The sequence below is a fragment of the Martes martes genome (genome assembly GCF_963455335.1).
Source record: "Martes martes genome assembly, chromosome: 7".
Classification (NCBI taxonomy): Eukaryota; Metazoa; Chordata; class Mammalia; order Carnivora; family Mustelidae; genus Martes; species Martes martes.
Genome location: NC_137894.1, coordinates 111,978,660 through 112,004,688, shown reverse-complemented (window position 1 = coordinate 112,004,688; position 26,029 = coordinate 111,978,660). Strand labels below are relative to the sequence as shown.

At 44.3% G+C, this 26,029-nt stretch overlaps 1 protein-coding gene across 1 annotated transcript in view; it reads right to left on the bottom strand.

The window, feature by feature from the left end:
• Nucleotides 1-20,112, bottom strand: part of ARG2 (arginase 2) — a 31,513-nt gene extending 11,401 nt beyond the window's left edge. Inside the window, exons 1-2 of the mRNA XM_080808028.1 lie at nucleotides 19,875-20,112; nucleotides 18,909-18,981 (exon numbers count right to left, since the gene is read on the bottom strand). Coding sequence (XP_080664154.1) covers nucleotides 18,909-18,981; nucleotides 19,875-19,985 — 184 coding nt within the window. The 5' untranslated portion in view covers nucleotides 19,986-20,112. The remainder of the gene's footprint in view (nucleotides 1-18,908; nucleotides 18,982-19,874) is intronic.
• Nucleotides 20,113-26,029: the final 5,917 nt, after the last annotated feature.

Here is a 26,029-nt window from a genome sequence, read left to right as displayed (position 1 = left end):
ATATAATCCTAAAAATGCCTAGAGATCTGGAAAACTGAAAGAGAAAATATTGAAGATAGGAGAATACGATAACAGTCCAAAGTCACTGGGATCCAAGAGAAAAAAGTATGACCAAATAAAATATCTATAAAAATCCTTTAAAACGATAAAAAACCATAAGGGATATGCACTTTATAAGATCTCAGTACAGGGGCGCCTGTGTGGCTCAGTGGGTTAAGCCTCTGTCTTCGGCTCAGGTCATGATCTCAGGGTCCTGGGATCAAGCCCCGTGTCGGGCTCTCTGTTCAGCAGTGAGCCTGCTTCCCCCTCCTCCTCTGCCTGCCTCTCTGCTTACTTGTGATCTCTCTCTGTCAAATAAATAAATAAAATCTTAAAAAAAAAAAGATCTCAGTACGGAGGCACCTGGGTGGTTCAGTCAGTGAAGGCTCTGCCTTCAGCTCAGGTCATGATCCCAGGGTCCTGAGATCAAGCCCCCACATCAGGCTCCCTGCTCTGCGGAGAACCTGCTCTTCCTCTCCTGCTCCCGCTGCTTGTGCTGTCAAATAATCTTTATCAGGTCTTGCTGTTGGCAATAATCTTGGGCTGGACAGATTCTGACTGTCAGTTTCTCCTTCCCTATCCATGTTTATCTGTGTACCTCCTTGAGCCACATCAAGCATTTAGGTTCTTAGTAGGTATAAGACATCAGGGCATGCCTGGTGTTTTATAATATTAAGCGTATAAATAGAAAAGCTTTATTATCCAATTAATGTTAATATTAACTAATTGTTGGTGATTAACTCATTTAATCTTCACATGATCAATAAGAAATACCTAGGAATCAACCCAGTGGATAAATGACAGAACTTGGGGGAACACACAAGTCCGGTCATGGAATCTAGGATGTAGACTCCAGTAACTGAGAGAATATAGTACTCAGCTCACTATTAAAGAAGAAAGCTGCAAAAAGCCTATAAAAGACCCTAAAGAGAATTTGGCAGTTTAAGATAATGCTCTCCAAGGAAGAGAGACCAAATTTCATAAAAGGATTTGGGTCATTAATCGTGTAACTCTGTGAAGTAGATCAGCAGATTACTTCACAGTCTAGATAATGGGTTCTTCTAAGATTATCCAACTCCATTTGCTCTCATTCCTTACTCCAAACAACCTCCCTGATTATTCACTTAGACTCCCTGTTGCCCTCATACCAGCAAGAGGGCCTCCTAACAGTGGATGTCGGAAGGGCTGTTGCTCACTGTAATTATGAATGGGCATTTTGGTATACACATCACAGTTAGCGTGATTCTCTGGGTTGGAAATCCTGATTAAGCTCTGCATGTAAAGATTTCTGTTCCAGGGACGCCTGGGTGGCTCAGTTGGTTAAGCGGCTGCCTTCGGCTCGGGTCATGATCCCAGCGTCCTGGGATCAAGTCCCGCATCGGGCTCCTTGCTCCGCGGGGAGCCTGCTTCTCCCTCTGCCACTGTGTCTGCCTGTGCTCGCTCTCTCTCTCTCTCTGACAAATAAATAAATAAAATCTTTAAAAAAAAAAAAAAAAAGATTTCTGTTCCTAACTAATTCAAAGAGGTAAATGCACTCCTCTGTTCATTGCAGCATTTTTACAATTACATATGTTTTATATATATATATATGTGTATATATATATAAATAAAATACTCAGCCGGGGCATCTGGGTGGCTCAGTGGGTTAAAGCCTCTGCCTTTGGCTCAGGTCATGATCTCAGGGTCCTGGGATCGAGCCCCGCATCGGGCTGTTTGCTCAGCAGGGAGCCTGCTTCCTCCTCTCTCTCTGCCTGCTTATGATCTCTGTCTGTCAAATAAATAAATAAAAATCTTTAAAATACTCAGCTGCAAAAAGAATGAAATCTTGCCATTTGCAACAACATGGATGGACCTGAAGGGCATTACGCTAAATGAAATAAGTCAGACAGAAAGATACCATATGATTTCACTTATATGTGAAATCTAAAAAACAAAACCAGAAACAGACTCAAATACTGTTGCCAGAGGGAGGAGTGTAGAGGGATGGGGCAATGTAGGTGAAGGGGATTAAGAGGTACAAACTTTTAGTTATAAAATAAGTCCTGTATACTCAGTAATATTGTAGTAACATTGTTTGGGGACAGGTGGTGACCCCTTATGGTGAGCACTGTGGATCTACAGACTTGTCCAGTCACTATGTTGTGTACTTGAAATTACTATTGTATGTCAACTATACTTCAATAATAAAATCTAAACAAAAACCCTTTTCTTCCTGGGTCTACAAAACTGAGGACCAGACCCCCTGAAAGGATTAATATCTTAAGAAACCCTGCCTGAGTTGTCCACCCTATTGGACTCCCAATTCTGCTCTTTATTTTCCAAAAAAAAAAAAAAAAAGGTGCCAGGTAAGGACTAAGGACAATGAGTGTTAAATGACTTAAAGGAAATTCAGAGAGGATTGGGGGGTCGGGTGGGGGGGTCAAAGAATGACTCCCCCAGGGGCGCCTGGGTGGCTCCGTGGGTTAAAGCCTCTGCCTTCGGCTCGGGTCGTGATCCCAGAGTCCTGGGATCGAGCCCCACATCGGGCTCTCTGCTTGGCCGGGAGCCTGCTTCCCTTCCTCTCTCTCTGCCTGTCTCTCTGCCTAATTGTGATCTCTGTCTGTCAAATAAATAAATAAAATAAAATAAAATAAAAAAGAATGACTCCCCCATCAAGTAAAGTTTATACTAGCATTGTTTTGCTATTTTTGTTGTTCTCTTTCCTTACTGGTAGAAAATTTTTATAAAATCAATAAGGAAGTATCTAATCATGAAAGTCCCTACCCCACTTCCCAGGCTTGACTATTCCAGCTTTACAGACCTTTGTACATAAACACAGTTCATACTATTTTTAAATAAGGTGTTGGAGTATGCTTAGCTGCTGTAACTAATCTTCCCCCACAACAATGGCTCAGACCCAGTAAACTGGTTTCTTGTTCATTTAACATCGGGGAGGTGGGGGGGGTGGCATTCTAGGTCAGCAGGAGGCTTTCCTCTGTTCAGTGATTCAGAGATCAAGCTCCTTCTGGCTTGTGGCTCTGCCATCATGAGAGCTTTGCCATCTGTGTGGCTAAGGTTGGGTCTCCCTGGGGTCAAGGCAGCAGGAGAGGAAGAAAGAAGGCTTGTCTGCTTTTTAAAGGCTCTGGCCTAAAAGTGGCTCATCATACCTGCTCACATGGCACCAGTCAACAAAGGCAGGTCTAACTTCTGTCCAGAAGAGAATGGGTTTTGGCTGACAGCTAGCTATCTCTGCCACAATCTCTACTTTTAATTTCTACTGCCATAACCTTTAAGTGATTAAGAACTCACAGTACTAAAGCCTATGTTGCTGATTCTAACTCTTGGCAATCCTAACTATTCTAGTTCATTACAGAGCTGAGTTGGTGAACATACTAGGCCATCCCGATACAGCCTCTTAGGACCTTTCTCCTCCAATGCCTGCTTTACCAAAACCGTCGTAGCACCAAAGGACCAGTGGAGAAGAGCCCAGGATTGGTTTCTAAAGAATTAACAAGGTTCTGAAAGAAGTCACTCAACTCTCCATATTTGGAAAGAGTTGAGTGACTTAATAGAAATGAGAAGTTTGCCTATGGGAGTAATGCAAATGAGGCTGAAGAGAACAGGCATTGTAACCCATAGGGCAGCATTTTTGAGGAATGGGGAGGCTGACAGGATTTTCATGTTTTGTAAGAACAGGATGAACAGTAATAATGAAGCTATTACTTTATCAGAGTGCTGTGGCGATTTCTTTCAGTTAGGAAGGCCCAAGAAATGGTCTCACTGATTTCTAAAGAATCTTAGAGTCCTAGTGAAAAGAGCAAATATTACAATATGGGAAGAGTGTCTGTCTGTCATGCTTGAAGGAGCTGTCCCCTTGTTGGACTTTGTGGCTCAGGTCAATTCATCAGCAAGTCTAGATCGGATGAGACGATGTTGCCCTGCTGCTCTTTCTTCCCAGAAGGCATTGTAGGACAATGGTAGGACAACTTAAGACTTCAAAGAAGCTCTCCTGACAAACTGATTTGAACCAACCTGAGAGGGCTCCCGTGTTTACTTGCAATGGGGAAAGGACAGCTCTGCAGACACTGGCACAGCCTCGCTGCTTCTCCCTGCAGTGAGGGTAATAAAAATCCACGGAATACTACTGACCTTTTAAGCCGAAATGTCACCTTTGGCCTTGATAAACCCCTCCAGACTCCATCAGAGAGGAGTGAGGACACACGTACATCAACAGAATGATGCAACCCACTGGTGGGGAAGAAATCAAAACAGCCCTCCCTGACCTTAGCAGTATCTGGGGACAGCACTTCTGTTCCAGGGCCCCAATCTCGGGGGAATCCCTGAAGGAAGCCAGTGATAGGGAAAGGAACAAAATGGTCTCCATCCACTACGCCGTTCTAGATGTTTCACAGAGAGCAGCCAATCCTCACAGCCTCAGCTGCTATCAGCATCCACCCAGTGGAGAGGAGGAAATTCAGCCAAGTGAATAGCTCCAACTGTGTAGGACAAGCCTGAATCACTCTCTCACTAGAGACTCGCATGAGACAGTGTTCTGAGTCAGCAGCCCCTAAAGGGGCCCCATTTTGTCTCTTGCTCTGACTTCCACTCACAGGGAGCTCTAACTGCTTCCAAGGCTCCCAGCAAGGTAAGAGAAATGGCCTCAGGAGGAGGCTGACACACAGAAGAGTCTGCCACACCACAGGGAGCCCACTAGCAGAATAACAGATTTCAAGAAAAGCTAGGAACGGAGTAGTGTGCAGTTTTTTTTTAAACTGTCCCCAAAGGGTAGCACCTGGGTGGCTCAGTGAGTTAAAGCCTCTGCCTTCGGCTCAGGTCATGATCCCAGGGTCCTGGGATCGAGTCCCGCATCAGACTCTCTGCTCAGCGGGGAGCCTGCTTCCCCCCCACCACCTCTGCCTGCCTCTCTGCCTACTTGTGATCTCTGTCAAATAAATAAATAAAATCTTTAAAGAAAAATAAAATAAAATAAACTGTCACTGAATAGGATGGCATGTTTATTATGAATTGTCAGGAAGAATAAGTCAGTGAAACTTGGGAGAAAGAAAAAGACGCAGATCTCACTTGGAGCTGGGAGGATACAAACGTTAATGGCTTTTGAAAAGTTACAGAATCAAATATCATACAGGACAGACTTAGCCCCAAAGGGAATTCCTGGTATTATAATGTAACTGCTAATCCTTAGAACCTCAAAACTGTACCTAGAAAACCAGCTTATTGAACACAAAGTTGCGAGGTTTCCAGGAGTCTAAAAGTTAGGGGAAAAGGCCAGAGTTACTTCAGGCCATTTGAAATAAGAATTTCTCGCTTATCTCTAAAATGTGATTTGGGTAATAACCTTTGAAGAGGCTATTACTTAAGGCAAAGTCATTTGATTACCACTAAGAAAATGCAGATGTCTGCATTTTAGTAAGTGCATCTGACTGCAGGGGCTGTACAACCCCCAGAATCAGGAGTCCCAGAAGCCTCTCAAAATCCGCTCTTTACTTCTCAGTCTCTGGCTCCAAAATAAGCTGAGTGTATCGGGGAAAGAAATCCCATCACAAAGATAACACCTATTTTTTCTGGTTCACTTCTGGGTCTCTGAGAGGACTGCTTTAACTAGGGCTCTCAACATCTCCTTCTTCCTCCCCCAGTTCTCTGAGGCAGTGAGGAGCCGGCTGAGGAAGACCAGGGCAGGGAGAGTGGCTTGAGGAGGAAGGGTGACCCCGTGCTTCTAGGCTTCATGTCAGACACATCCATCTGACATGCACCAGAGTTTACCTCAAAAATCAAATGATAACAAACATGGTGTCCATAGATGCCTTTGCAGGAATGGGATCCTTGAGTAAAAAATTCTAAATATAGGACTTGAAAATTCAGTTCAAGACATGTAACGGAGATGACTTGCAACACCATTTATAGTTTTCTTGCTACTTGGTTCTCTGGCTACATTGGTCCTTCTTTCCTAAGAAGAGAGTGTCACTGTCTGAAGATAAGCTGAGTAACGAATGCCCTCTGGACCAAACTCACGTCAACCCTCGAAGCTCCTCTAGACCGTGGCGAACGAGCTCAGGCTTTTGCAAATGGACCGTTAGCTGGTGGCGCCCCAGCAGCCTGGTTCCAGTGCAGGCAGGGGTGGAAGGAGAGAAGGGTGCCTCTGGCTTCCCAAGTCACAGCAACATAACCATCTCCTCCATTCAGAACAAGATATTTGAGCTTCTCTGGAAGAGAGATCTGCTAGTGGTAACAGGCCAACAAAACTTCAACCTGCTCCAACCACAGGAAGAGATAATGACAATCCTGGGGATAAAGAACCACTCTCCAGAAAATGTGATCTTTTCTAAGTTCTTCATATTTGACCTTGTTCCAGAAAAGATTTGAAGGGAAACATATCAGACTAGTGACTGACTATAGCTTCATGAGCTAACAGTTCTGATGTATTGCTCCCTCCCCCAGAGCCTGGGCTGGCATCCTAGGGAGTGTTCCCCAGGAACCTGGAACCAGACAGACCACATTCCAGACCCCTCTGGGCGGAAAGCAGAGTGCATACAAGATAGCCACAGGAGGTCAAGTGCCACAACAGACGCAAAAGAAAGAATTCTTGCCCTCTGGCCCCTAACTTCCTGGACGAGTCAAGATCTCCAACCAAGTTCAGTTTCTGAGCTTGTCCTATCTCACATGCTCTTAGGAGTATGATCTGAGATAACAAGGGAAAGCCTCCACACGCTAAGGTTTATATCTTAGTTTAACTGGTTGAAGCATCTTTGTGGTTTTGTGCCCCACCCTACCGTTTCTCTTTTCCTTGAAACTGATGGCGTAACCTAAGACTTCCCAAAACCTGTTTGTAATAGACTGTCATTTTGATAAAATCAGGTTTTGGTGAGAAGTTGCAAACACACACAGGCCCACAGATCGCACACTGAAACGGCTCCTAGAGTCTCCAGCTCTCACACACAGCTTGAATCTTCCAAATCTGTGAAATACTACTAAGGCAAAGCCAATTAATCTTGGAACACCGACTCTCTGAAGCCCTAAGCACGATGCCATCCCCTCTGTGACTCAATTCTTGGGTCACACAGGAAGGAGTTTTTTACTTGTTTTCCTCTTCAGTGGTTTCTGACCTTGTGGCCTGGGGGAAGGAGCCAGGAAGATTTGGTCTTTCTTCTCCCAATCTGAGCATTACCACACCTGTTATATTAATACACCCTCATATCTGAATCTTGAAGGTATTAGCCAGCAATAAAAGTGGAAGAGGGAAAGGCTTACAAGCAGAAGAGGCACAGAATACCTTCAGCCCTATAGAACAATTCACAATTTCCCGGAGCCCAGGGTTCCTGGGAGGACTGTGGAGAAGAGGGGGGTGGGCAGGGGGTAGGCAGGGATGGGGGTAGAGGTGTTGCAAAAGGAGAGTGACAGTGGGGAAGGGGCAGGACGTAGATCCTAAGCAGGGAGCTACTAAGGTTTCCACGTCAAGATGTGACCAATCAAATCTGTGCGGCAGATTTAGTGCCCTGGTGGCCTGAGGGAAATGGATTGGCCCAGAGAAGAGCAGCTCCACAAGGGAGGAAAAAAAAAAGACAAGGCCATAGGAGAGAAGCAACAGATGCTGGTAATACTTACAGTGGGAATGGAGATTAAGGGCCCTCACACCAGCTCTCTGGCTTACTACCAGAGTTTAGGAGGACACAGGAGAAGGGAGTGAAGAAGATGAGAAGTTCGGTACTGGATAGATGGCCTTGAGGTGTTAGAGACTATCTTGTTGAAACTACATGGAGTGGCACCTGGGTGGCTCAGTTGAGCATCTGCCTTTGGCTCAGGTCATGATCACACAGTCCTGGGATGGAGCCCTCTTCATTGGGGCTCCAAGCTCAGGGAGGAGTCTGCTTCTCCTCTCCCTCTGCCCCTCCCTGCATTCGTGCTCTCAATCTCTAATAAATAAAATCTTTTAAAGAAACACATGGAAACCAGTAAATGGATCCATTCTAGGCCATGTTCAATGACAAATAACATCACTTCTGATGGAAGTATACTGCCACCACCTTTGCTGCTGAACAAGAAGAGAGCCTGAATCTGACCAAGGATCTAGATCCAATCATCAGTTTACAGGAAATACAGAAGACAAAACATAGGGCATCTAGGTGGCTGAGTTGGTTAAGCATCTGTCTTCAGCTCAGGTCATAATCAGGAATCCTGGGATAGAGCCCTCAATTAGGGCTCCAAGCTCATCAGGAAGTCTGATTTCCTCCCTCTCCCCCTTCTACCTCCCCCACCCCCCATGTTAGAAAGCATGTGTGCGTGTGCTCTCTCTCAAAAAAATAAAATTAAAAAAAAAAAAAAAAGGAAAAAGAAAAGAACACATCGTAGGACACCACAGAGATGCATCCTGCAAAATTCAAACAGAGATTATACAAATGACCTACTTTCCTCCACAAATACACAGCAAGAAAGAAAAAACAAAAACAGAATGAGGAACCTATCAAGGATGTAAGAGATATCAATCAATATAGAGCTTATTTGGATCCTGAGTCAAACAAACTAAAAAATTAGCACACAAAGACTAATTCGAACAACATCAACTTTAACTGGTGTTAAGGACAGAGATAAAATAAAAGTTGACTGAATATTCCCTATTTAAAAGAGAAAATACTTCTTGCTCCCTTCTGAGAATTTCCTTCTCTGCTCTTTTCAAATGCATGTAAATATAACAATTAGATAAGCCTCTGGCCAGTCTCCCAACCCAGGAAATGTTTCCTGAGGACTGGAGATTAAGAGACTAACTTCTGTCCACACAGGGGATGGGCAGCCTGCTCCAATTTGCAAAACTACCTCCTGCCTTAGAATATGAGAGGTTTGTTTCCCCCCTGGTGGTTGTTCAAATTTCTATGAGAAAGTTAGGATGAGCTCTGACAAATGGTACTGTTCAAGTCCTCTAACTGGTGGACCAGTTACTGTTTATCTTGAAAACACATAATGGGCTGCACCTGCATGGCTTTATAAAATGGCCAGACTTCTTCATCTTTGAAATCTCTTAGACTGCCTGATTTAATGCTTATTCAATAAACTGTTTTCTTTCTCTACTACCTTTGTGGAAAGATTCTCTCGGTTGGAAGATTTTTTTTTTAATTATTTTATCAACCCTGGGCATTTGATATTAACTTCTTTTGGTGTGATAACAGTATTATTGTCATATATATATATAGTATATATATATACATATATAGACATATATATGTCTATGTATATATATGTCATATATATAGTATATATATATATATATATATATGTATGTATATGTATATCTTTAAGATTTAAGTAGGCTCCATGCCCAACACAGGGCTTGAACCCATGACCCTGAGATCAAGACCTGAGCTAGGACCAAGAGTCAGACACCCAACCAACTGAGCCACCCAGACACCAAATTTTATTTTTTTTTTTAATTTTTTTTTCTTTTTTTAAAAGATTTTATTTATTCATTTGACAGAGATCACAAGCAGGCAGAGAAGCAGGCAGAGAGAGAGAGAGGGAAGCAGGCTCCCCACTGAGCAGAGAGCCCGATGCGCGGCTCGATCCCAGGACCCTGAGATCATGACCCGAGCTGAAGGCAAGGCTTTAACCCACTGAGCCACCCAGGCGCCCCAAGACACCAAATTTTAAAGAATTCTTATAATTGGAAGATATCTATTAAAGGTTTTTTTTTTTGAGGGGCAAATAACCTTTTATTAAAGCTTTTTTTTTTTAGGATAATTGGAAGATATATAATAAAATATTTGCAGATGAAACAATATGATGTCTGTGATTTGCTTCAAAAGGCATGGAGTAGGGGTGCCTGGGTGGCTTAGTCAGGAAGCCTCTAACTCTCCATTTCAACTCAGGTCATGATCTCAGGGTCAGGAGATGGAGCTGTGTGTGTCAGGCTCTGCACCCAGTGGGGAGTCTGCTTCTCTTCCTCTCCCTCTGCCCCTCCCTCTGCTTGCCAGCTTGGCTCTCTAAAATAAATAAATCTTAAAAAAAAAAAAAAAAGGCACTGCCACATATTGATGATTGACACTGGGTAACAGATACAACAAATTCACTAGGTCACCATCTCTACTTGGTTATGTTTGAACATTTCCATAAAGTCAAAAAGATACACAGAAGCCAACTGGGCTACAGGTTTGGAGCTGAGCAAAGAAACAAGTGTTGGAGATAAAGCTTTGGAGGCATCAGCATACAGGTGACAGAAAAGCCATGGGGAATAGACAAAATGCCAACTGAGAGAATATTAAAGCAAGAGGATCGAGGGCAGAACCCTGAGGAACACCAGCAGGTAAAGGGCAGATAGCTGAAAATCTAGTCAAGGAACCTGAAGAGCTAAAACCAGAAGAACATGGGGTCTGTTTCAATAAGGAAGGAGTGGAGGGGCGCTTTGGTGGCTCAGTCGTTAAGCATCTGCCTTGGGCTCAGGTCATGGTCCCAGGGTCCTGGGATTGAGCCACACATCGGGCTCCCTGCTCAGTGGAAAGCCTGCTTCTCTCTCCCATTCCCCCTGCTTGTGTTCTCCCTCTTGCTGTGTCTCTCTCTGTCAAATAAATAAAATATTAAAAAAAAAAAAAAAGGAAGGAGTGGCCAACAGTGATAAATAAGGTGAATGCTGCAGTGTCTCCCCTGTTAGAACATAGAAGGTCCGAGACAAGACCGCAGCAAAACCAGTTTCGTTGCAATGATGGCCCAGGACGTCAGACTATAGCAAGTCAAAGTGTGCAAGGGCAGTGGAGAAACCAGGACAGTAAGATCTGCAGCTAATTACTGAAGGGATGGGTTAGAAGTTGAGGAATGAGGAGAAGGAAAGGGTAATTGCTAGAACAAGAACACTCTGAAGGCAGGAGACATAGGATCTGGAGCATAGGAAGGTGGTGTGACCATTTGTTCCTTTGTCCAAGATCTGTTCTTCACTTCTTCGGTGAGACAGCGGACCTCTAGCTGGGAGCATGACCTCTTAGAATTAAGACTAAACTCACCATCTTCCCCTGTAACTGGGTGTGGCCATATGACCCATCGGGGCCAACAGGATAAGCAGGAGTGCCCTGCAGCTTCTCGGAAACTTTCCTTCAGGGAAAGCACAAGTTCTCCCTTCACCTACTTCTGTCCATTCTTGCCCCCTGCTGCCAGATAGGACGCCACACCATCTGGGACCATTAGATAGAGGCCTTGCTGGTGGAACAGCAAGATAAGAATCTAGGTCCAAACTATAAAAACAGAAGGTCCAAACCTGCTCTGGACTTCTCTCCAGACCTGTTTACTGGAGAGTGATTTTTTTTCCCCCCAAGATTTATTTATTTGAGAGAGGGGGTCAGGGAGAGTAAGGGAGGGTGTGGGCAAACAAGCCGAGGGAGGAGGGAGAGGGAGAAGCAGGCTCCCCACTGAGCAGGAACCCCGATATGGGGCTTGATCCCAGGACTGCAGGATTATGACCTGAGCCAAATGAGCTGAGCCACCCAGGTGCCCTTGACATGATTTTTCTAAAACCGCTGTTATTTTGTGCTTTATCACATGCAATTGTATCCACCTGATACAGGGAGGCGGGGTCCCTCATCCTCTGAGGGTGTAAAAGAATCTTGGTCCATACAACTAACTGGGGGGAGTCACGGGGAAAAGGGCTGTTAAGGGAGTTTGTGCCTGAGTAGGAAAGACAAGACCCTGAGGATTGTGGGTAAAGATTTGAAACAGCCGTCATGGGAATCATGGGATATGTGAGAGGGAGTACACCAGGAACACACAGGACTTTAAGAAGTAGGAGGCCATACACTTATGATGGAGCCACTCTGAGTTTCTTCCACCTCCACAGGAGCTGAGAAGGCAGCTGACTGCCCCAAGTCCAGGGATCCGGTTGTACAGGGCAAGAAATGAGTCTCTCTTACTCTACTACTGACTGTATGACCTAGAGAAAGTTTCTCACGGTTTTCAGGACAGACTTTTTTGGTTTGTTCATTCTCAGATTTATAGAGCAAAACAATGTGCTAAAAAGCTGAGAAAAAAAATCATTTTAAGCACATGGCATGGTTATGTCCTAAGAAAAGCTACAACCTCAAGCTATGGCCTCATTCTTAATTCACATTATATTCTAACTTACTTTAATTCTCCTTTAAATTGTGGTAAAATACACATAAAAATAATCACTTTTAAGTGGTATTAAGTACATTCACATTATTATATAACCATCACCACCATCCTCCTCCAGAATTCTTTTCTTCTGTACCCATTAAACAATATTTCTTCATTCTCCCTTCCCCCAGGGTGCTGGGCAACCACCACTCTGCTTTCTGTCCCTATACATTTGTGATTACTCTAGGTACCTCGTAAGTGGAATACAGTATTTGTCTTTTTGTGACTGGTTTATATCACTTAGCATAATGTTCTCAAGGTTCACCCATGTTACAGCATATGTCAGAACTTCTTTCCTTTTTAAGACTAATATTCCATTGTACATTGGTATCACATTTTACCCATCCATTCATCCATCAATGGGCTCTTGGGTTCCTTCCATTTTTTGGTTATTGTGTGCAATGCTATGAACATGGGTGTATAAATATCTCCTCTAGACCCTATTTTCAATTCTTTGGGGTATATTCCTGAGGTGAAATAGCTGATATGTTAACCATTTTTCATTTTTTGAGAAGCTGCCATATTGGTGTTTTTCTTTTTAAGATTTTATTTATTTGACAGAGATCACAAGTAGGCAGAGAGGCAGGCAGAGAGAGAGGGGGAAGCAGGCTCCCTGCTGAGCAGACAGCCCAATGTAGGGCTGGATCCCAGGACCCTGGGATCATGACCTGAGCCAAAGGCAGAGGCTTAACCCACTGAGCCACCCAGGCGCCCCTGCCATATTGGTTTTGACAGCAGCTATATCATTTTGCATTCCCACTATAGTGCACAAGAGTCCTAATATCACCACATCCTCACCAAATCTTGTTATTTTCTGGGTTTTTATTTGTTTTTGTTGTTGTTTTTGACACTGGCCACCCTGATGGGTATCATTTGTTTTTAACAAATTAAGAATGACATAGTAGCAAGAGCCTAGCACAACGTCCAGAACATGGTAAATGGATAACAACTTTGAAATGAAAGGTGTAATTTAAATTCTTTGCTGCCTGCTCCCTTTCTAAGAAGGAAAGATTTGGTTATTTGCTAAATCCCAATAGTGCCCTTTAAGAGATTTACCTACATCTTCGATGTAGGCTTTTGCTACAGCATATTACTCAGCAAATTACTTATTGTAGAACGGCTTCATCACCTTCCAGAAAGAAATCAGCACCCATTGCCAGCCACTCCCCGTTGCCTTCTCCCCGCCAGTCCCCAAATTAATCCACTTTGTCTCTATGGATTTGCCTATTATGGACAGTTCATATAAATGGAATCATAGAATATGTAGCCTTTTGTGTCTTTCTTTCACTTACTATAATGCTTTCAAGTTTCATCCCTGCTGTAGCATGAATTAGAAATTCATTCTTTATGATTCAGTAATATTCCACTGTATGGATATAGCCTTTTTTATTTATTTTTTTTATTAAAACAACTTAGATATCCCATAAAAATCCAGATTTCTGGTTTTTCTTGAAAAATTGAAGAGTAAAAGGCCTTCCCCTTCCCACAGAGCAATCACTGGCTAGAGCTTGATAATAGCAGCTTGTTCCCTAAACATTCCCAGGCACCTTTCTGTCTCTGGGTCTTACTGTTCCTTCTGCCTAAAATGCTCCCAGTTACATACCTTGCGCCTTTCTTCATCTGCCAAAGGTCTGCTCACATGACTCCTTGCTGAGGCCTCCCCAACTACATATGCAATGCCTGCTCTATCCCCAATACTTGCTATCCCCCACCACTTGCTTTCATTTTTTATCATCTGGCATACTATATGTTTTACTTAAGTCTGTTTCCAACCACCCTTCATTAGAATGGGTGCTCCAAGATAACAAGGCTTTCTTTTGTCCACTATTATATTCCCAGTATCTAAACCTTAGCAGTGCTCAAATTTTTGGAATATAGAAATTAGTGAAAGAACTTGTTATAGTTTTTAAGTGACTAAAAGCTGCTCCTAGAAAAGTAAACCTGAAAATGATGTTTAAAATGCCTTGATACATACTTTATATTACTTACATTTTAAGTTCAACCATTTTAACAGATGTCTACAGTCTTATAACTCTATTAAGATATAGGCTTAAGATCGAGAACACTGAAAATGATTTAAGTCATGGTAATACATTAAAGTTGGTCTGTTTACTACAGTCAGGCATGCCTAGAACTTAAAAATGTCTTTAGTTAAAACTTGAGGTGGTTTTCAGGAGTCACATTAAGGAACGTGATGGTTCAAAAATCAAAGGACCAAGAGAACAGGGAGCTGCTAAAACCCAGAGAGACTAAGATCTAGTCCTAAATTAACTAAAGGCCAAAGAAACTGTAACCTAATGAGTTATATTAACTTACAAGAAGACTGTGTCAAGTACTAGGGAAAAAGGCAAACAAAAGAACAAGAATTTATTATCAAGAGGCTAGAGAGAGACTTAAAGTATCCCAGTCCACATGACAATTTTTCTCACTAGAATTTGTAAACTGCATATCAATCAGGATCTCTAAACTGCAAGCAACAGAAACCTGTTCTAGCTAATTACAGCAGAAAAGCAATTTATTCAATTTGGGTAACTCCTGGAATCTTTAAGAGGGCTGATATCTGGGTTAAAGGCCACAGTACCAGCAATTATGGCTCCCGACGTCCCACAGCAGGACGGTCTGGTAAAGATCTAGAGCTCCACTACTCGGGAAAGGCACTGCATGCAGCTGGCACGGCTGACCCCAGGACGCTGGACAGAAGCCACTGCTGGCACTGTTACCACCCTGCCCATCACAGAATGAATTCTTTGCTGCCCCTTCTTGAATTTCAAGTCAAAGTTTAGAATGTGTGCTTCTATATGTGGAGCCTAGGTCAAGGGCCCACAACTCTAGCTGCAATGAGAATAAGGCAGAATGTGGGTAGAGAGAAGTCTAAAGACGTAGATGAAGGTCAAATTGCGGTGCTATGTGTTCTACACTTCAACCTAGGGGTCGAAGGACAAATAGCAAAATGTAAAACTATTAAATGAAACTGGATTAGAAAAATGTATCTAGTACAAGCCTGAGATTTCATTGCTTATTATAGATTCAGGCTACGTTTAAAAATTATGAACCTTTAAAGCCAATTTTAAGAAATACAAAGTGAATAATACGGCAAATTAGAAAAGATGGTATATGAATGACAAGACTGAAAAGCATGGATGCATGTAAAAGAAAGCCATGGAAAGACTAAGCAAAGGATAAATGGTCTTAGAAAGCTTACTCTGGTGGCAGCGAAGAATGTGAACCAAGGAAGGTAAAAAAGGGACAAAAGAAACCAATGGAAAATTACAGTCAAGTGTGAAGAGAGAGAACTACATCAGCACCATTACGGCGAAGAACTCTTATCTTCTAGGAGGGGGAAAAAAATCAACAAGACTTTGTGACCAACAGATGTAAAGCACAAAACAGAAGGAGCAAAGAATTGTGATGGTCTTTTAGTTTGACTTGAGTGACTGAATAATGGGTGACAGCATGAAACAGACAATGGGAAGACAGCAGGAGAAACAGATCTGAGGAAGAAGATAAGGAATTTTGTTTTGAACAAGTGCAGTTTGAGACACCTGTGAGAGTGAGATGAGGGTCCTTAGAACCAAGCTGGAGAAATACTGGGGTCAACATTTAAGGGTTGGGAGGAAGAGGAGGATCCCACAAAGGAGTCCAGGAAGGACTAGTCAATGGAGACAAGAGACTCAAAAGAGAGGGGTGTCATTGCTCACAGTATTTCCAGAATAAAGCGATCAGTTGTACAGTAGAGAGGCCCAGCAAAATAAAGGCTGACAGATCAGGAATTACAGCTCGAGGTAATTTCAGTGGAATAGCAAGGTGGAGGCCAGGCCAAGTATCACGATCACACAACTAATGAATGTTAACATCCCACTGCAAGCAAATACATATCCCGGACCTCACACACCAATCTGTACCGAATAGTTCTCAGATCTTCCTGTTAAACTACCTCAGGCCCTCTATCAGCTCTTCCTGAAGCAGACCAGATTCTGGTCCCAACCAAAGAGATTCCTGGTCTGTTATCTGATGGAGCACCAAATGGAACAGGAAGGACAAATGTCTCTAGCTTGTTGAGAGGAACCAGAGGGGCTCCCACATGGCTTCCAGAACTCCAGCCTAAGTTAATTTAAAGAGTTGTTTCAGTGGCTGGCATCTCTTTTCAGTACCTCAGCTGAGTCAAATTACCTAATTACAATGCTAAAGCCCTCAAACTGTTCATCTCCGTTGACAGCTAACCTCCCCACCCCCACCCCCGCCCTCCCCCCCTCCCCCCCCCAACACTCCTTCAACTTCCAAAGAAAAAACGGGGCCAATGATCAATGACCGTGGCTTTCAGGGCTCACCAGAATCAGGAGCAGAGGCACCGAATCTGAGCCCTTGGGAGGCCAACTGCCTCTTCATTTCTCCCAGGCTCTCTGCATACACTCAGATAAGGGGTCACCTGAGAGAGGAGCCAAGTGTCCTTACTAAACCCAGGGTTAAAAAAAAGGGAAAACCAAACCCAGACACTAAGTCAAATCCATTCATTCCAGAAAACAGGAAGTTTGACCAATGCCATGGCAACACCAGCAGCCTGTGACATCAGAGCTGAGGGCAAGGAACAAAGGAATTTGTGAAAGTTACCTTTCCGTGGGTCCTCTCCGCCTTGAAATCTGACCCATGCTGCCTGTTCAAAAGTGCACTGGTACCTTAGTACTGCTTTACAATAGAGCAACTGAACTTCTCTTGGTACTTTTCTCCAACCTATTTTTGGAGATTAGCCAAAACCACACGCTGCAAATGTGCTGAGTGCCACACTCTTATTAATATGCAATGAGATTCTATTCTGGGCTGCTGGTCATACTGGGCTGCTGGTCATCCTGGCCTACCAGTCAGCTACAGGGCAAGGATATAAATTGTAAGGCTAAAAAAAACTTAAAGGGAAGACCAAAATAAACTGCAGCTTCCCCATCACTTTAGGTTGAGAGTAGACAGAGGAGGTATTTGAGGGAGTAGTGTTTAAGGGAGAATGGCTATTCCAGGTTGAAGCGGAAAAGTATCATGAGCTAGGACAGGAAAAGTCCACAAAGCATGAGCCACAGATGTGCCCCTCCCCCTCATTCGGCAGCCTCAACTGAATATTATAAATGTGTCCTGTGTAAGGCTGAAACTGATTCTTGTCGCTAAAGGTAGAATGGAGGACTGAGCAGGCAATTCAAGCAAGGCCAGGCCCAGTTCATCAGATGGGCTGCAGGGGTTTATCCAGTATTTAAAAAAAAAAAAAAAAAATAGTGATTCCCAGAGATTGTGGTCTTCAGTGTAAAACGCTGCCTTTTAAAAAGGCTGAGGGGCCCCTGAGTGGCTCAGTTGGTTAAGCAACTGCCTTCAGCTCAGGTCATGATCCTGGAGTCCTGGGATCTAGTCCTGCATCCGGCTGCCTGCTCAGCGGGAAGTCTGCTTCTCCCTCTGACCCTCTCAGCCTCTCGTGCTCTCTCTCACTCTCATTCTCTCTCAAACAAGTAAATAAAATCTTTAAAAAAAATTAAAAAGGCTGAATGTGTACCGCTGATTTAAAGGGACAGGATCCTCATTTATAAGCAGGAATAGAAACTTCTTCCTGTTAGGTAACTGATGACACATTAAAACTGAATCTTCATTTCTCTTTCATCTTTGGTGGTGAGCTTAGAGAGTCATTAAAAGAATTAAGAGATTCTACTGAAGAAGGATCTGTAATTATTTAACAGAGAAAAGTTTTGAGTAGTGAACCAAAGACACCACATCTAGATCTAGCCAGAGGCACAGGAAGTAACCTCAGCTCAAGGTGGTTTTGGTGACTTCACTCGTCCTGTGTTTTAGAAGGAAATGGTCCACCCCCGGAATGGACTCAGTTTTCAAAGCAAGAGTGGGGAAGAGATTTATAGTTAACCTAGATTCCCCATTGCTATCTGCAGCACCCACAGCTCGCTGCTGCCACGCCTTCTGCACTTACAGCTTCAGAAAAGATCTGGGAATTGTCCTCATATAAATGGAGGAAATGGCTTTAAACAGCAGCTAGGAACATTCAGGTTAGGTAAAGGAGCCTTCCTATCATAACAGTTGGAGTTTGGTGCCCTCTTACCAAAAGAAGGGTTCTCTATTACCATATAAATGGCATTTATCTTTGGGTCAGGTTCTGTAACTTTACAGTACTATCCTCATTACATGACTGCAACTGTCCTGCAGATTATTTGGGAGCTTGTGAAAATGTACATGTCTGGGTCCCACCCAGAGCCAATAAATCAGACTATTCCATGGAGAAGCCTAGGAACCTGTATTTTTAACAAGTAATCCAAGTGATTTTCATCATCAGGGAAGTTTGAGAAACACTGATCTAAAGCTCTGCTTATAGTAATAAAAAGCTATTCATCCTGGGGAGGAGATGAAGGATAGGAAGAGAGGAAACTGGCTAGACTGACAAATCAGAAGCACACGCTGATGGAGTTCCGAGAGCTGGAATTTGAGAGGGAAAAGCTGACTGAGCAGTTAGAGCTGAACCTAGCCAGTATTCTTCCCACTGCTTGCTCCAGACCCCACTTCACTCCACCTCCTTGCCTTCTACACAGTTACTCTCCTTATTGCCGACAAGACTTTGCCTGAAGACTCCCAGATCTTAAACTGCAGATGGAATCAAAGGGAGGATGAGAGACTTCCTAAGTACAAGCAGACACTGTGCAGTCCCTGGGCAGGAGAGGAGACTGAGCTGGCCTGCTACCAGCCATCACAGGATCTAAACTCCAGCCACTTACCCAAATTGGACAGTCTTTTCATCAAGCCAGCCTCTCTCACGGCAGCAGGACCATATTCCACTCCTTTTCTTTTCTGTCACATAAATTACACAGTTAGATGTGAAAGAAGTGGGTTAGAAATAAGACCACTTTATTTCGCAAAAATACAGAAATCTGCTATTCTATACTTAGTTCCCAACATATCCCTCTGAAAACCTGTGACACCATCAGCCCTTCCTTGTATTATTTTCGCCTGAGGTCTGCTCTTTTCAAACACTTGCAGGGGAGGAGCAAAAAAAAAAAAAAAAATTACTGGAATCAAATCAATCTCCAAGCCCCTGACTGTGGGAAGAGCAAGCGGAGGCCAAGACAGGGAAGGGCCTTAGCCTGGTCTGGATCCGGTGCTTGGCGGGGGGGTGGGTTGTGTGTGTGGCTGGCGGAGGCCTGAGCCTGGGCTTCTCGAGCACTGAGCTCTCCACGACTGCTGGTTTCTTCCATTGAAGAGAACAAAACAGCCCCTCCCGTGCCCTCGCCGCTGAAGACGGCAGCTCCAATTTCCCCGCCAATGAATGGTTTCTGAGAAAGGATCCTGAAGCCTTAAATCCCCGGTCGCTCTCTTCAACCTCTTCTCTCTGGACGTTCCACCGGGTATTCTGGCCGATTTGTCCCCCTCCAGCCCCTCCCTGAAATCCTGCCCCAACTCCCCAAGCGGGACCCATCACTTTCCCTCTTCTCGGGAGGAAGGCCGCGGAGACCCGCCAGCCCGCGGCCCCTGCCCGCAGCGCAAGCAGGATGCCCTCCATCTCCTTTCTCCTTCCCCATCTTCTACCAGAGGAAACCCCACGTGCTCTCCCGGTGCCCAATCGTGGGACCCCACCACCTCGTCCCCCTCTCTGTTCCTCCCCATCTTCTCCTCGTCTCCCCGCTCCTCACCCCACCCCCGCTTTCTCCTGGTTCTGCCCCTCGGTGTCAGGTCCCGGTTCTCACCTGTCCCTGTGAAAACGGGGCTCCGATCACAGCCACCGAGTGAACGGACTTCTTCAGGATGGAATGCACTCGCGTCCGGAGGAGACGCGACAGGCTGCTTCTCAGGGACATGACTGGCAGCGCGGGAGGGAAGCTGAGAGAGAGAAACGCTACTCCGTGCGGCTCGCCGCCTTAAGTGAGCGCTGCAGTCCGGCGCTGCGCTTCACCTACCCGGGCGCCCCTTGCACCGCCCCGCCCTGTGACGTCACCGCTGCCCGGCCCCGCCCCCCACCAGCCCCCGACACACCTTCCCGCAGACCCCGCCCCCTGCTCCTGGCCTGGACACGCCTTCGCTGACGTCACCCCGCCCCAGCCGGGGCTCTCCCTCCCGGGAGGAGCCCCTGCCGCTGACGCCACAAGGCTAGTGTCAGTGTCGGGCCAATAAGAGCGCGGTCACGGACAGGTATGTCCCGCCTCGCGAAGAGGCCGGCCCCTGCGAAGTTAGCGAATTCCGCGGAACAGGGGAACCAACTCGCAACCACGCAGATCGCGACTCTTCACACAAATGCATGCCCGGCAGGTGCCAACTCTAGGGAAGGGCTGCCCGGGCTGGATCTGGGCTAGTCTGACCTCGCTTGAGTGCTCTGCCAAGATGAAGCCAGCATCCATCTGCTCTGTTCCATCTCAGCTCTGGGTCCAAAAAAACACACTTACCCATCTTTGGGCTTTGAAGGCTAGGAGATCAAATACAGATAGAGCTCTCTGGGCCGGGAATGTTAATAAAAACTCACATATCCTAGGTATTTTGGTTGGGGAGATTAGGATTTTACAAACAATCACTTTCCAGGTGTTTCCAATTCTTTACCTGAATAACGGGAGCACTGTTACTAAAAAACAAACTAAGCAACGTATCTGGACTGTTCCTAAAATTTGGGGAGGCTATAGAACTGAAAACAACTAGAGTCGTAATAATATTTTAATAATCATAGCCAACTTAAGTTCCAAGAACGTTTAGCCCTCTAACAATTCCATAAATCGGGACTATTTTAAAGAGGAGGAAACAAGATCAGAGAAGATAACTTCCCCCAAGTCATATAGCTTGTAAGTGACAGAGTTGTGTGACTCCAGATTCCAACCAAGTTCTTACCAAGGGCGGGCTTGCAGAAATTTGGACATTAGTCCTACCAAAATACATTTTTACCTAAACAACAGAAAATTATCTCACCTGATGCCAACTTACATGCTGCTCTCCAAAACAGTTCAGAAATCTCCATGGCAACAGCATAACTCCAAGGAGCTTTAGTATTATAAGGTAGTTTATTTCTAGAGGATAAATTTTATACCTGTCTCCCCCTGCTGGTTTAACAAAGACATGCCTGAAGCTTTAGCAAAAGAAGCGGACCATTACTGTAAGGCAGTAGTTCTAATCTAAAAGTGTGATCCTCGCATCAGCAGCATCAGACTTTACATACTTGTCAAATGGAATTTGTTGGGCTCTTCCCCCAAATTTACTGACTCTCAGTAACTCTGCGGTGGAGTACCAGCAACCTAAATTTTAACAATCTCTCCAGGGTCAGAAGTTGTGGGGAGCCATAGGGGTGTGGTCAGGGATTCAGTCACACTTGTTTCAGATCCTTGGAATTATCTTGGTACCTTTTTCCTATCCATCACCACATCTAATTTTTTCCCCCTTGACTGTATTTTCTCAAATTGATTTGGGCTCTCCTGGACTCCAGCAAAACTGGTTTCTGGAGTACCTACTTTGGGTCACCAGATTGAGCTTTCTAATGTACTACATTAATCCTGCACATCATTTCAGTGGTTTTCCATTATCTATAGTTTAGTCAGAGGTGAATGATCAGTTCCACATTATTATGGTCCCGGGGGGGGGGGCGGGCAGTAGATTGTTATATTACTATTGTCCTTTAAAATTCTAATTATTGGGGCGCCTGGGTGGCTCAGTGGGTTAAAGCCTCTGCCTTCGGCTCAGGTCATGATCCCAGGGTCCTGGGATCGAGCCCCGAATCGGGCTCTCTGCTCAGCGGGGAGCCTGCTTCCCCCTCTCTCTCTGCCTGCCTCTGATCTCTGTCTGTCAAATAAATAAATAAATAATCATTTAAAAAAAATAAAATAAAATTCTAATTATTGCTTCCATACGTCCGAAATATTTTTGTTTTTGTTTTTTTTTGTTTTTTTTGTTTTCAAAATAGGCATTTATTTTCAAAATAAGTTATTAAAGAGAATATTCTAAAGTTATAAAAGTCATAGAAGAATAAGTTGTTTTAGAAATTTACAACTTGGGGCGCCTGGGTGGCTCAGTGGGTTAAGCCTCTGCCTTTGGCTTAGGTCATGATCTCAGGGTCCTGGGATCAAGTCCCGCATTGGGCTCTCTGCTCAGCAGGGAGCCTGCTGCCTCCTCTCTCTCTCTGTGCCTGCCTCTCTGCCTACTTGTGATCTCTCTCTGCCAAATAAATAAATAAATTTTTTTAAGATTTTATCTGTTTATTTGACACAGAGAGAGAGATCACAAGCAGGCAAAGAGGCAGGCAGAGAGAAAGGGGGGAAGCAGGTCCCCTGCTGAGCAGAGAGCCCGATGCGGGGCCTGATCCCAGGACCCTGAGATCATGACCTGAGCCGAAGGCAGAGGCCTAACCCACTGAGCCACCCAGGTGCCCCTAAATAAATAAAATCTTTTTAAAAAATTTACAACTTGTACTTTGTTATAGCATAAGTGGAGGACCCTTCCTCAGATCCAAATAAGTTGCTCTGCTTTTCTTCTTCCTTTATTGGAGGACCTAAATATTTTCTCTAATTCAGTGGCTGCCAACACACACTCTATCCTTGACAGGTTGCTGGCAGTGTGTATGTGTGTGGGGAGTGGGGCGGGGGAGCCCAGTGAATAGGGAAGCCCTGATCATGGTGTTTGCCAATTTCCAGGTTTATATACTCCCAAGCTACCATTGTGATGTCACTGATCATGGAGTTGGGGAAAGGTGCTCCTCATATAGTATTTCCACTGTACAGATATGATCAACATAAATAACCTCAAGAGCACAAATAATAACACTAGATTTATAAAATAATTAGGCAATGACAAGTTTTGAATGTATATTATCTTTGTTTTTAATACAATTTACTTGTAAGTCTATATTATTTGATTTTTAACAACGATTTTTAACAACTGGCTTGAAATAGTCTTGAAAATTTAACAATAGGGTTTTGCAGGTGGCAAGCATACCTTCAGTATGTCTCCAGCAGGATCCAGCATATCGCTGTTTACTGAAAATCCAAGGGAACACAGAAAAGACTAAACTGGAAATTCCCAAGGGCTGGGACCATAACTCTTTCTGCTCATCATTTTAGCCCACCGAATATAGTGTTTGGCACATAGCAGGAGCGTGGCAAATAATAGACCTTCCAGATTTTTATGAAATCCTTACTCATGTGCTTTGGTCTCTGGTTCTGATATGGAAGTCCCCAAAGATTTCTTTCTGGTTTCTACTTTAACATTCTAAAGAACTGAGCTCACCAACCACACCTTTAGACTCTAAAATTTAGAACCTCTCTTCCGTTTAAAAAAAATATATATATTTGTTCAGTCATTTATTGCCAATACTTACTGAGCACTCAGTGTGCGCAAAGCATTGTTCTATGTGCTGTTCAGAGAGATGAAGACATAATAGCTCAACACTCCCACTGCTTACATTCTAGTGGGGAAAAGAATCAAGTAGTCAAATAATTTCAGATAGTAGTAAGTGCTATAGGGAAAATAAAGCAGGGAAATGGGGCACAACGTGCTGTTTTAGAAAGGGATATCAAGGAAGATCTCTCCAAACTAAACTTTGAGCCAGACACGTGAATGATGAAAAGGAGCTGGTCATAACAAGTTCTGAGAATAGAGCCTTCTAGGTTTACAGGAACAGCAAGATCCAAAACCATAAAGCTAAAACATGCTTACGGATCAGAAGAAGAACAAGAATGCCTGTGTAGCCCAAATGTGCAGAACAAAGGGTGTATAGTCAATTGAATCTGATTCATAGGCAGGAAACAGATCTCAGAGGCAGCACTGAAGAGCATGAATTTCAGAGGAAGAATTTTTTTTTTTAATTTATTTATTTGACAGACAGAGATCACAAGTAGGCAGAGAGGCAGGCAGAGAGAGAGAGCAGAGAGAAGCAGGCTCCCCGCCAAGCAGAGAGCCCGATGTGGGACTCGATCCCAGGACCTTGGGATCATGACCTGAGCCAAAGGCAGAGGCTCTAACCCATTGAGCCACCCAGGAGCTCCCAGAAGAAGAATTTTTACACAAAGGCAGAGGGTTAAAATTTCTGAATCTACGTTAGGGAGTTGGGAATATTTGGTCCCTTCTTTGTTTTGCTCTTCTATCCCAGGTGTGGTAGAATTAACATAACAACCCTAGGATACAGTTAAGGTAAGGAAACAGAGGATGAGTTCCATAGAGGGTAAAATAGACTGTTTACCATGCAGCGGGAACTCCTGGGCTCAGTAGAAAGGCTGGATAGAGGGGAATAAGGAAGGGGAATAACTCTAAGTGATGGTTTCATCCTCTACCCAACCCACAGCCTGGTCTGGAGGCAGCCACCTGAGCCCCTTTCATACTCCTCACTGCCCCCACACCACCACAAGCAGAGGGGTTTTCATCACTTGATCAATGATAGGGGTGTGAAAGCAGAAACATGGCTGCCATCAACGTATAAATGAAACTAAGGTGTGAAATCTGTTTTAGCACCAGTGGAGGCCAGGCTTCAAAGGATACCTGAATGCTTTTTCCTTTGTTCAGGTTCCAAACTGAAAACAAGTCTTAAGCCCTCTGCACCTGGAAGTTCTATTTGGAACATTCTGTAGCCAAACTAATGAAAATTCTCTCCTTGGTGAGTTACAGACAGAGACTGCATTAGGTGGAGTTGTCACACAAAGGAAACTTTATTTGCAGCAAATCAGGAGACCATGGAGAATAACTTCCAAAGCTAGCTTGGGGGGTTAGTGGGTTTCTTTGAACAGGAGGATGAATATTCAGAAAGGGGAGCTTTGTCATTGCATGTAAAGACGGGCATAAGTTTGCACAGGTGCATTCAGAAGACATGCCTACACAGGTATCCCGTGTTATGCTAATGAAGCTCGTGCTCCTCCTTGGGCAGAGATTTTAAGGGTATGATGAGGTCCAGGTAACTGTCAGACATTCCATGGTCCCTCTGCTCCGGTGTGAATCAGCGGTCAATCTTACAGTGCTCTAGGCTGAGGAGTTTTCCCTGTTGTTTGCCTCAAAAAGATAAGGTTAACATTCCCATGAGGAAGAACGGTGTCCATAGGGGTCTTGCTGGTGACAGTTTTAACCTCATAAGCGTGGGGCACAGTTTCTTCCTACCCCCCGCCCTCCTTTCCTTCACTTAATTTCTTCTCTTTCCGTGTCAAAGTCCCTTCTCTGAAGAAGCCTTTCCAGACCTCCCAAGTTGAATTAGACATAATCACAGAATTTGCTAAGATTACTGAATGGTTCCATATGCTAGATCCCTGCCCACCACTTCCCAGTTGTTATTTAATCCCCATCACAAGGCGTGCGATAGGCACTATTATCATCTCCATTTCAGATATGGTAACCAACGCTTGCAAAGGCTAACAAATTTGCCAGAGCTCATGCAGGAAGTGGCCAAAAAGCAGAATCTCAAACTCGAGATAGATCAAGGGTTTTTTTTTTTTTTAATTTTATTTATTTATTTGACAGACAGAGATCACAAGTAGGCAGAGAGGCAGGCAGAGAGAGAGGGGGAAGCAGGCTCCCTGCTAAGCAGAGAGCCTGATGCGGGGCTCGATCCCAGGACACTGGGATCATGACCCAAGCCGAAGGCAGAGGCTTTAACCCAATGAGCCACCCAGGCGCCCCAGATCAAGGGTTTTAAATACTCCTGGCATGGTTCATTTAATCCTCTGAATTATAATTGTCTATTTATTTATTTGTTAAGATTTTATTTATTTATTTGACAGAGATCACAAGTAGACAGAGAGGTAGGCAGAGAGAGGGAAGCAAGCTCCCTGCTAAGCAGAGAGCCCAACACGGGGCTTGATTCCAAGACCCTGGGATCACGACTGGAGCCGAAGGCAGAGGCTCCAACCCACTGAGCCACCCAGGTGCCCCTATAATTGTCTATTTATTTTTT